Consider the following 12,073-nt stretch of genomic DNA (forward strand, 5'->3'; position numbering starts at 1 on the left):
CCTCCGCGACAACAATTTTGGGTGGCCCTGCGCCCGACGCGAACCGACAAACACCTTCAACGACTTCATGCCATACACAGTTAACGTTTCCTTTTTTTTTTTTTTTTTCGTTTCCTCGTCTTGTTTTCTGACTTCGTCGGTGTTCTTCTCTCTCTCCTTTCTCTTTTTTCCTTTTTTCTTTTTCTCGTAATCTGTCTCCCCCACTCTCTGAAATATGCTTGAAGGCGAGAGGAACGCGGCAGGAAGCAAGATCGAAGTCGAACTTCGACGTCAGTTTTATCTCATCCCCCGAGGAAGGGAGCCGCATGCAATAAGTAACGCGATTCATTATTGGGGAATTTCGGCATCTAAGCCAATGGTATTGTTATATTTTTACCTCAGTTTATCATCTCCTTGATATGTAACATACATTATAAAGTACTAACAAAAGGAGCTGAAAACCACGTGCTACGAGGACACTACCTCTTTTTTTCTATGCAGTAAATTCAGTCGGTTTGTACTGCCCCCATAGCAAAATAATATATGACGGGACTAAACTTCAAAAAATTTTTTCTTGACTATAACAAAAACTACTTCGATTAAACTTTTTGTGGACGAAGATGTTATGAATCTCAATCGTATGCGCTTTTCTGCTTATTTTTTCTTGGACCACCTTAGGGTGATACAGACGTCTGAACATAGGCCAATGTAGCGTTTTTTCCAAATTCAGGATTTTATTTTAGAACCTGTGCGCCGCACACAGGCAAAACAAAAGCTTTAAGAGATAGTACGTTTTATGGAGAGGTCTATAAAAATAATTGATATATTTGGTCTACAATCTTATTTTGTAAAAAAATTCCCGAAAAAGCAGCAACTTACTCAAATTTACCTACGCGCCAAGGAGTGAAAAATATAAAGCTACTCTAAGCAACTGTCCTATAATAAAAGCGCGATGCTCTGAAAACACAAAAAAGCAAGTTTCAGATGAATGCGTGAAATGGTCTATTTATCGCGAATTTTCCTTTCGTACCTGGTTTTCCACCATATCTAGAAGTTCATATGGCGCTCACGTGCCCGAAAAATTTTTGCCGCTCAAAATATTTTGGGAAAATACTGTAGAAGTAATGTCTATGTGTGTCTAATTTTCTCAGATTTTTTCAGAGAAATCGATTTTTGTCGAGCGCCCAGACTGGGACAGTTGGCGTGGAATGACCCTATATATATACCGAATTCCAGGGGGGGGGGGGGGCAGATGCCCCCCCTTGCCCCCCCCCCCCCCCTTGCGGACGCCCATGCACATCTGCGTCTTATTTGGAGGATTCTGGCACAGTACAATGTCATAAAAAAAAACTGAAGAAGAAGAAGATTTTATCATTCGCAACGAAACATATTCACAGTTCAGGAAGTACAGCTTCATGTGATATATATGCCATACTCCGAGCGTTGAGGGAAGACTTGCCACTGGCACCCATTTTGGCACATGATGATCTTCATGACGTTGACAATAATGAGCCATCCGAATCAATCGGGTCTTACAAACAGCGGTCGCCTGTCCGCCCTTCAGAGCGTTCTCACTAGGCAGACTTGTACTTGTCCTGAATATTCCGGAAGTTTTTTCTAGCTTCACAGAGTCGCAAAGTGCGCTTGTTGCTGGAAAAAGTGTTGGCGTTAGCGCTGCGCGTCTGTCTTCTTCGTGCCTTCTTTTGTCCTTGTGTCGAGTTCGCGCTGCAACCAGTTGCTTCTATGTTCAATAGCTGCGTGGGTATCAGTAGCAGCGTGAGTGAGATTTGCTGCCCCTGTGCAGGGCAGCAAAGTGGTAGCTGGTACCAGGTTAACCTCACTATCTATCTATCTATCTATCTATCTATCTATCTATCTATCTATCTATCTATCTATCTATCTATCTATCTATCTATCTATCTATCTATCTATCTATCTATCTATCTATCTATCTATCTATCTATCTATCTATCTATCTATCTATCTATCTATCTATCTATCTATCTATCTATCTATCTATCTATCTATCTATCTATCTATCTATCTATCTATCTATCTATCTATCTATCTATCTATCTATCTATCTATCTATCTATCTATCTAAACCATTGGCTTCCCGTGGAGGGGGAAGGCAGGTTACTAATGGCGATTCGTCCCGCCTGCGGCCGGTACGGCCGTGTGACGCAATCTCGAACAATTATGACAGTGTGCTTCCTCCATGCTCTCGCTGTAAGTCCACAGGAAGTTTAAGGCCCATTCACAGCAGGGCAATTCTCAGGCGTCAGGCGACCAGGTTTGTCGTGTGTGTTCTTTACCACACTGATATCGCAAATGGACGGGTCGAAAATGGTTGTTTTAGGTCGAAAAGTCACTGCAATTGGATAAGATGCTCGGTGGTCGGTTTTGCAGACGGCGCGAATTCATGATCGAGCAACGAGCCATAGCAGTCGCTTTTCGACACTATTTGTGACACCTCCCTTCGCTACCAAGTTGTAATCTGCTGGAACATTTGCGACCAACTCGGTCGAGATAGCTCACGAATCGCCGCTGTGCAGTGAGCGCTGACACAAACACTGCTTTGACTGAAAAAAAAAAAAAATATATATATATATATATATATATATATATATATATATATATATATATATATATATATATATATATATATATATATGCGTTTTCAGCGTGTCCAAGAAGTGGTATACCGTCGGCGTCGTTCACGTACAACTGGAATTCGTGTTTGTGTGTACGCGCTACCGCTAATTTTGGATCCGCTATTTCTGAAACCTTCTTGCTGATGCAGAGCACAAGCCGCCGAGTGTTCGAACGTCTCGCGTGAACGGATACGCACTCCGGAGAAGAGCATGATCCTGCTTCTTTGCGGGTTCTTTTATGTTTTCCTCGCCTCATGTTTGTCGTCAGAGCCCTTATACCGGTCTAGCGTGAGGAGGTGACGCGGCGTGGTCAGTCATCCCTGACGCTATTTCCCGCAGTCAGTGGCAGAGACGGTGGCGATGGAATTATTGATTCAGCTACTATACTCCTGTGCCTCATGCGTACCCTGGTCTTCGCTACATGGCACGGGTAAAGAGAGAGAGAAAAAGAAAAAAATAATACTAGGCGCAGGATGGTCCCCGCAACGGTCACTACATATAAATAAGTATGAATTGGCCCCGCTCGCATGTGACCGCCATACAACGTGCCTATATCGTGTATGTGCACTTATTATTACTTTCTCTCTCTACCAAATGTAGATGATTTGAGTGCCGACACCGGTTCGTCCTTTCATGGTGGCCGTAAACAATCCGGTTTGCTGAGCTCACCAGGGAAATAAAGAACAAATTAAATGCAAACGTAAAAAAAAAAAGGCTGCGCTCCGCGCAACGCGTGGGAGCATGAGTGTTTGTAGGCCAGCAGTGCGACAGCCGAAAGCAGGTGTGCGTGCATGGTCGCACTGAGAATGGGAGTGAGAGAAGGAGAGACATAAATGGAAGTAAACAAGCTACCTGCCCCTTACTGACCACGCGATCACGCAGTACATTTTGCCTCGTGTTTCTTGTCCTTTATTTCCCAAACTGCAGTAGTCACCTGCCGTTCTGTATTGATCGAAGGGCGTGAGTCACGGCTGGCGACATCGACTTGTCTGTGCAAGACACACACACGAACATATACAGTGAACGCCCGTCGGTGTCGTCCGGAGCTCGAGTGCACACTAACGAATGGACCCGTGCCTGGCGCCGCGAGGTTCGGTTGACGGCGACACGGTGGCGCTGTGACTCATGACGGGCCATTTCGGTGGCTGAATGTGTGCGTTCGTCATTATGATCGGCATACTGCCGGGTGCACCTCGCTTGTCGTCGAGATCGATGAGCATTTCACTGAGACTCCCAGTATGCAGCCTAATTAACACTGTACAGGACGTTTGCGGCGAAAATGAAATGTTGCGAAATACGCTATTTCCGTTTTGCACTTGCCAGCCTGCCTACGTAAGATTTCAGTGACACTGATGTACATACATATACTGATGTATGTGTGGATATGTCGCAAGAAAATTATACCGAGTTTTACGCATGGCTCACTGTCCGAGAATTGTTTTTACTTATTGCGAGGGTGGTTCAATATCTGGCCTTTTTTTGTTGTTGTTTGTGTATGTTAGAGAAACCTCCTCCTGCCTTCTGATTTATGAGGCTTGACGTTCCGAAGTTGCATGGCGCCGGTAATGACGCCGCAGTCAAATTTCACCACTCGGATTTCTTAACGCGCAACAAAACGTCCGCATGTGAGAGAGTCAGCGTCAACGACCCTCCATCCATTGGGAACACGCTGTGTTCAGTCTTGGCACAAGGCATTCTTCCTCAATGTGCCCAATCAGTGAAGACAAGTAAAAATTTATAGTATAACCGAGAGACACATAAGGCCTTGCTCGTTCACGAAAAATGAGACGTGTGTATTAGCATACTGTCATTGCATCTGAAATAAGAAAAGATTATGTTTTCTTACAAGATGCGAGTGCCATCTATTGTTGTCGATGAGACGCGCTAAGGGCAAGCTTTCTTGATAAATAAGTGGGCCCGCAAGCATGTTGCTTTCATAGCTTCCAACTCTATAGAGATAATTTGTTAAACCTCGAGACAAAAGGCAGTAAAGACACCCTGTTGCTCGTCAGCGCGAAGCGTGTATCGTCTCTTTGCTTCTGCCTTCTCTGTGCGCTGGATTTCCAATTTATTGAACTACGTTGCGCCAAAAGGCCCAAGTATCTCTCTTCTCGGCTAAGCCTGATGGTTTCTAGGGCAGCAATTCAGCTGTGTTTCCTTGTCCTTCTAAAAAGCCATAAATCGCTGGTCTGTGAAGTGTACACACACGCTCGCGCACTTACATGAGTTCAAGTCAAAGTTAGCATGAAGCATACGCATAGCTTTTAGATGCCTCCCGGGTGGGGCGAGTCGCACGGGAATGCCTCGGGGTAAAATAAGTAGCCGCGTATTGAGGGACGGGCAGACAAAAGATCATTGCTATGACAGATATTTGCATTTTACTTACGCTAAGTTGATTCCAGTAGTATAATAACTAACTTGGGGGGGGGGGGGGGGTGGCGTAGCTAGGCACTTATGCCCTGCTGTAACAGACGCGTGGTTACAGCTGCATGATTATTGAGCATCAGTCGCATTTATGGAACTTTGACACTTAATAAAAGAACACACTGAAAGCCGCAGTATTATTGGTAATTACATCGTTATTTTACGAATTTCACCACATTTTTACACTGTGCAGCACATGCATAAAGTCGCTGGTTAACGGAAATGCCCAAGTCGGAGGTCGGTGAACACTTTGGTGTCCTGGCGACATTAACTAATAACTTGAAGTAACACGAAAAAATCTCATTTGTCAATGTCGCTCCTCAAGGAAACGCCGTGTTAACTGTACGTAGAGCTGTTGGCACAGGAACGGGGGGAGGAGGTTCCAGGACGTGCTTTACCGGAACCTGCAGGTTGACATTCTCAAAAACCACGCAAGCACGTGCCCCAGAACGGAAGAGTGATGGAGGAAGAAGGTTCTGTAGAGCGCTGTACCGACACCACCTTCTCGACGCTAGCTGTCCGCTTTGCGTAACTCAACGCATGCTTGCTTTTCAAGCGTTGTTTTCGAGGCTCGAATCACGCCTTGGCAAGGCCGGAAGTACCCTCGTCTTCTGCGGCGGTTGGCGGTCAAGACACGAGCGAGCACGGCAGAGGGACGGCGACGAAGTCTGGCAAGACTTTCACTGCCCGTTTCCCACGAAAGACCCCGTCGGAAGCGCTTCGAGTACGCAAACGTGTAACCCCGCCTGCATCTCCTCGCGCGTGAGCAGATGTTTTTCACGACATCGTTTCCAGACGGCGCCACTCGTCTCTCCTCCGTGCCGAACAGGTGGCAACTGACTGCTCAAAAGGTTCCGCAGCCGGCTCTCCTTCGCTGCTTTCCGGCTGCACTACGCTGTAGCTACTCGGACCATCCTCGAGGGTTCGCGTATTTCTCTCCTTCCCCGCCTCACTCTCCATATTTTTCTTCGTCATCGACGGTTCTGCGCGCACAGACCTTCCCTGCCCTCTCCCAACGCGTCGAGGCGCAGCAAAAGGCCGCTCTCCCCCACCCGCTGCGGCCGCTCTCGCGTCACGTGACTCACAGGTACGCGGGTCACGTGACCGGTTCGATCTTGTTTCTCGCGTATTTACTTTCCTACCCTCAGCTGTACGCTTTCCTCTCCCTCGTGCGAGAGAGGCAGGGAGGAAACTCCAACGCCCAAGCTTGTACGCGAGTGAGAGAGAGGGAAAGCAGGCTTCGCCAGTGAGTCGGCTTCCAACACAACGACGACGCGCCGCCACCCCTCGACTTGCGCACGAGCACAGCCGCATCAACGGCCGTTTTGCTGCTTCTGCCAGTGCTTCAGCGCGCGTACAATCTGCCGTCGAACCTCGCTCGCACTGTGGGACGTGAAAACGAACGGAACTGAACTTGGTGTGCCATGGCTCAAGTCATCGTCTTCCTCGCTGCGCTAGTGTCTTTAGGTAAGTTCCAGGCACTGTGCCAGGGGAAACGCGGACAGCCATTGTGGCCACGAGAGAATTCGGTTTTCGCGGCAGGAAGGAGCGGGACCTTCCTGTCTGTCTCCTCCTCCTCCCTCACCTTTCAGAGGCGTTTGCGAGCCCTCCCGGCGAAGAACCGCGGCCAGGGGGGACAAAGAGGCCCCTAGCTCTGCGAGCGAAATCCCCGCTTTTCCGCGATTTTCTGGCAACGGTTTGGAATGCGCGCCTTGCGAGCGCTGTGCGCGCCACCTCCGGATATTTCAAAATGTTCTGCGATCCCTTCATTCCAATCTCGCGCCGGTGTGTCTTGCCGAAGCCGTTTGTGGAGGTCGCATGGTCCGCAAACACCGGTTTGCGTAACGCACTCGTTTGCGCTGCGACGCGTGAGCTCAAGCATACGCACAACATGAGCCAGACAGGTAAAACCGCAAGTTTGAATCGTGTGATGAACGTCGCATGGGGACCTACTTTTCGAGACCGGCGGCGTGTCTTGCCTGTGCTTCCTGTCTCGAGCGTGTGGTAGGCCAGCTAACCTAGACAACGCCTTGTTTACTTCGACGGGTTTGGCACCGTTTTGGAGATGCTTCCGCCGTCAAGCCGCATAATTGCTGTAACGGTGCCCATCAAACCCCTTTACATAGATAACCGACGAAACTTCTGAGCGGATTTAAGTGATTCTTCAAGCGTGTGTAATGCCTGCTCTGAACGGATTTAAGTGATCCTCCAATCGCGTCTTACGCCCGCTCTCTTTAAGCTGGTCCTTTCAAAGGCTGACCAATACCTCTGCTCTCTTTAATATGTCTCCTTTTGTACTAAGCAAACGTTTCGTTTAAGTAAGCACACTCACTCACTAGAACATGTAACCACATGAAAACCTTCTAGCAAATGATGTAACGGGCACATTTGCACAGATCCGGTTTGCCAAGCATTGTACATACATTTTAAGTTAGCCACATGAACAAAAACAACAGTCATTTTCGGGGGCCTCCTTTTTCATTCTGTTCGTAGAGCTTTTTTTCTTTTTACTAACAAAGAAAGATGATTAAAAATAGCAGCGCTCCCGGGTACGCTTCGCAAGAGGTTTGAGTGTGACTTTTTCGTTATTTTAAAAGCCCGTATTTTACATACGATATCATATGAATGTTGACCATGTCTGCGGACGTTTCATCCTTGCCTGTTGTGCTGTTTTCTTGGTTTTCGCCGCGCGCTTTCGCAACAAAATGAATGGAATACCAGCTAGCTGCCGAATCCGCTACGCTTCATCGAACGTAACATAGTTGGGTAAACGCCCTCTCGACGTCATAGCTACTGTTCCTCCTGCAGAGCAACGTCAAAGCGAATTTCGCTCCTAGCGCACTGCAGACGTATATGCAGCGTGCGGGAAATGTGATGTACCAATATGCCGCATTCATGTAAAAGCGGCTACAAAAATAATCGTCCGAAATTTCGTTGACTGAAGGCTGGCAGTCATTGAGTATATTATAATTGTTTTACTCTCGAGCGTTACGTAGTGTTCGCCATAGTTTCATGAAACCTGGATTTATTATGTTGTCCTTCACGACATGGCAAACTATGCGAAGAAATCGAGTAATAATTATTCGAAATATGCCCAAAGGCTCTCACTAGGAGGCTATTACATGGGAAAGGGTCACATCAATATTGATGACTTATAATGTATCATAACGAAAGAAAGGACACAGTAATACAAAATACAATAATACACAATAATACATTAATAATGTACCAAAATAAGTTCAACAGACAGCACTAAGGGTTTTTCCTGATTTTCATACAACGTGTACACGGTGCAAAGTTTGGTATTTACAGGTTTCTGCGCTAAAACAAACACCTCTAAATCTTATCCCTCACATTACAATTTTCAGCTAACAACGTTTTCAGCACTATGCAGCGTTCTTTTTTTCTGTGTTTCTACTACTGTTAACATCCTTTCATTACTCAGCGCCGACGATGTTTCGGCGTTATTTAAGCACGGGAACGTTCGTCGAGGGCAGAATAATAAATACTCAGGCAAGTGAATCGACCAAGTGTGGCTTTGATACTGTTGTAAACACCGCCAATCCTTCGATTCTAATCCATCTACTTGAGATTACAAGGTGCGCCCTAGCTATGCTGCGAGCTCAAGACAGCATTACCCTGCCTCGTTCGTTGTCGTGCCTTCTACGAGTGTCATTGGCCTATAGGTTGCTACAATGTATGCGCCATTGTTGTTATTTCCGTTTGAGCGTTCGAGCCGCAGCTGCCTACCATGCTTCGTTCGCTTTCAAATATCATGGTTTGGGCGTGTTCGTAGCGAGTAAACATGTGCCTGCAAAACGCATATGCATTCAAGGGCGTGTCTTATCGTTAATTATCCCACCGCGGTGGTCTAGTGGTTATGGTGCTCGACTGATCACCCGAAGGTCGCGGGATCAAATCGCGCCCACGGCGGCCGCATTTCGATGGAGGCAAAAGGCTAGAGGCCCGTGTGCTTAGATTTAAGTGCACATTAAAGAACACCAGATGGTAGAAATTTCCGGAGCCTTCTACTACGGCGTCTCTAATAATCATGTCGTAGTTTTGGGACTTAAACCGCGACAGTTTAACATTACATCTCTGTTAATTTAATAACAATTAATTGTATGCAATGACATATCAATGAATCAGCATTCTGAAAGAACACTCATTCAAAACGCCAATTAAACACGTACATTCTCGAGGTGCGAATGAGAGAGAGAAATGTTTTAATGAAATCTGGAGATGTTAGCCTGGCTATTCGCCTGACATGCTACTTCAGGTGCTGGGAGATGCTTGATATATACACTGATAAACACATGCGCGCGCGGACACACACACACACACACACACACACACACACACACACACACACACACACACACACACACACACACACACACACACACACACACACACACACACACACACAGATTATTTATACTGTTTAGAAAGTTTCGCTTAGGCTTGTGGCCCGCAAGAAAGGCAACAGTGCTTTCGTGGCGCGTAACACACAGGTGGTGCTTTGCCATGGGCCCAGAATATGTCGCAGTTGTAAGCCCGAATGTGAAAGTACGAATGAGGACTGCACTAAGACCATATGGCTATACTCACCCTCCTTGCCTGTGGGAATTGAAATCTTCCATTAGAGTCAACGTGAGCAGAATAAAGCAGTCGTCTGTGTAAATGACACGCCCGTCGAGAAAATGTCATATCCAAATGTTAGAACGAGTAAAACCGCTCCGATATATTTCTCTCCGTTCGTAATCTTCTTTTGGTCGTGTAAAATCGAGAAGGAATACGCATCGAAAGTCTGGGGATTATCTCTGAAGTGTTCCGATGCAAACTCAGAAGTCATTGAAACGTAACGTTTGCCACTGCTGATGTGGGTACTAAAGCTCGGTTGTCGCTTGGTCAGCTCAAACACAGGGTAACCGCCTCGGTTGCGCTGTGGTATAGGTGCTCGGCTGCTGACACGAAAGACGCAAGTTCGATCCCGGCCGCGGCGGTCGCATTTCGATGGAGGCGAAATGCTAGAGGCCCGTGTACGTAGATTTAGGTGCACGTTAAAGAGCCCCAGGTGGTCGAAATTTCCGAAGTCTTACTCTACGGCATGGCTCATAATCATATCGTGGTTTTTAGTACGTAAGACCCCAGAAATAGAGAAACATTAATCGGAGCCCTACCGTTGTTGCCGAACAGGACACAGGAATTCTGAATAGATCTGGACCCGTGTTCACAGAAACATCATCATCATCAGCAGCATCAGCCTGACTACGCCCACTGCAGTGCAAAAGTCTCACCCATGTTTAGCCACTCAACAGCAAGCGCGCAAGGAGGAGACAGAAAGTTATGTGAGCAGAAGAGATTATTATGTTTGCAGCGACAACGTGGCCGCATGCATGCACAAGCTGTATAAAAAGTGTTGTCAACGAATATTTGAGCCAATCACGATGCGGGACATATCATTAGCGAAGCCGGCTGACCAATGGGCAAACGCCCTTACGAAAGAGAAGTTCCTAAATTCGGTCCCTAAATAACGCATTGCGTGCGCTGTCTTATTCTGTTCTTTTTTTTCCCTTTAAGTTATCGGGATATGTTGCGAGTCAACGTCGCTTTGTTGCACTGTGCGACGTGGCGTTCAGGGAGAGCTTTGTTTCGCGTTTCCGTTCTGTGTTGAAAATGGCGACAAAAGTTTTACGTCCACGACTGCAAGCCGGAAAGTGCGCAGCTTTATTTCGCTTTGGAACGGGCCGCATGTGTTTTCGATCCAGCTGTTTCCGCCGGCATGAATTCCATCCCCGTGTTTCACGCGGAGTAGTGGCGGCCATCGTGCCACGGCTGAAGTAGAGGTTTAATATGGGCCATATATAGTGGCGTGCCTCTACAGATGATGCCTCCGCACACCACTTGCGATGTGTATTTCATTCCCGACCACACCTCCCCCTCCCCCCCCCCCCACCCCTACTGGCGCAAACTGCCTGACTTATCCAGCTTTCACATACGATTTTGTGTTTTTGCTACGTTTGTGGTGTTTCATAGTGACTAAATCTCTTGGTTCGTGTCTGCTTCTTATACACGTCGTTTAATAGCGAAAAAATTACCGTTGAAGCTACTTCGAAGGTGGACGCGATGTTAGCGTTTAAACAATGTAGTGACGAACTGCATTTCCAAATATTTCGCATCTGTGCAGCTCAATGCTCATCACCACCAGCTCAACGCACATACATGCAGCCGGAGGTCAAACGAAAGGTGGAGAAAATCTTTAGAAATTATGGCAGGTTAACGTACAGTATATTGAAATTATTTGGACGGAGCCTAATTTCAGAAAGACTGAAGGTTGTCAATATTAATTTCGCTCCACGTTATTCTCCTTACACAGCTGCTTTTTAGGCAGATTTTTTCCATTCTCTGCAGTATTAGCTTTCAATGTTATGTTACTGGTCTCATTCTGGCTCTGCTTATTTAACCTGGCACTTAAACACGTAGGCGTGGCCAGGATTCCATTTCACTGGAGGGGAATTTACTTTTCTCATGACTTTTTGTGTGCGTGTACGTATGTAATGTATACACATGCAATATGTTTAAACAATACCGAGGGGGCAGGGTGTAAACCCCACCCCCATTAACCTAACCTGGCTGCGCTAATGTTTAATCACTGGCACATACTCATTCCGTAATATCGACCAAGCGTGTTCCCATCCCTAGTGTAAAATGCCCATTCATGCATTTTCAACTACCCAAAAGTCTAAATTGTCTATTCTTTACGCAGAGTTTAGTTGTGAACATACAAACATAATGCGTACCACAAAGTAGAACACGTTTCAGAGAATGATATGTGCATTAATGTATACGTAGACGCATTCCACAAGTCTCAGTGGTGTAGTCCCAACAGACAGTCTTTCTGCTAAAAAAACGTGCAGCGAATGGGAGACTCTCAAAGAAAGCCTCTACTGAAAGCACAAAAGATATCTTCAATGTTCAATGCAGCGCATCGCCACTGAATTTACCAGTGCATT

At 46.5% G+C, this 12,073-nt stretch overlaps 1 protein-coding gene across 1 annotated transcript in view; it reads left to right on the forward strand.

Moving 5' to 3' along the window:
- The first annotated feature begins 6,285 nt into the window (after positions 1 to 6,285).
- Positions 6,286 to 12,073, forward strand: part of LOC119393525 (lachesin) — a 41,920-nt gene continuing 36,132 nt past the window's right edge. The window contains exon 1 of the mRNA XM_037660591.2: positions 6,286 to 6,524. Coding sequence (XP_037516519.1) covers positions 6,482 to 6,524 — 43 coding nt within the window. The 5' untranslated portion in view covers positions 6,286 to 6,481. The remainder of the gene's footprint in view (positions 6,525 to 12,073) is intronic.

Source organism: Rhipicephalus sanguineus, chromosome 5, assembly GCF_013339695.2.
Source record: "Rhipicephalus sanguineus isolate Rsan-2018 chromosome 5, BIME_Rsan_1.4, whole genome shotgun sequence".
NCBI lineage: Eukaryota > Metazoa > Arthropoda > Arachnida > Ixodida > Ixodidae > Rhipicephalus > Rhipicephalus sanguineus.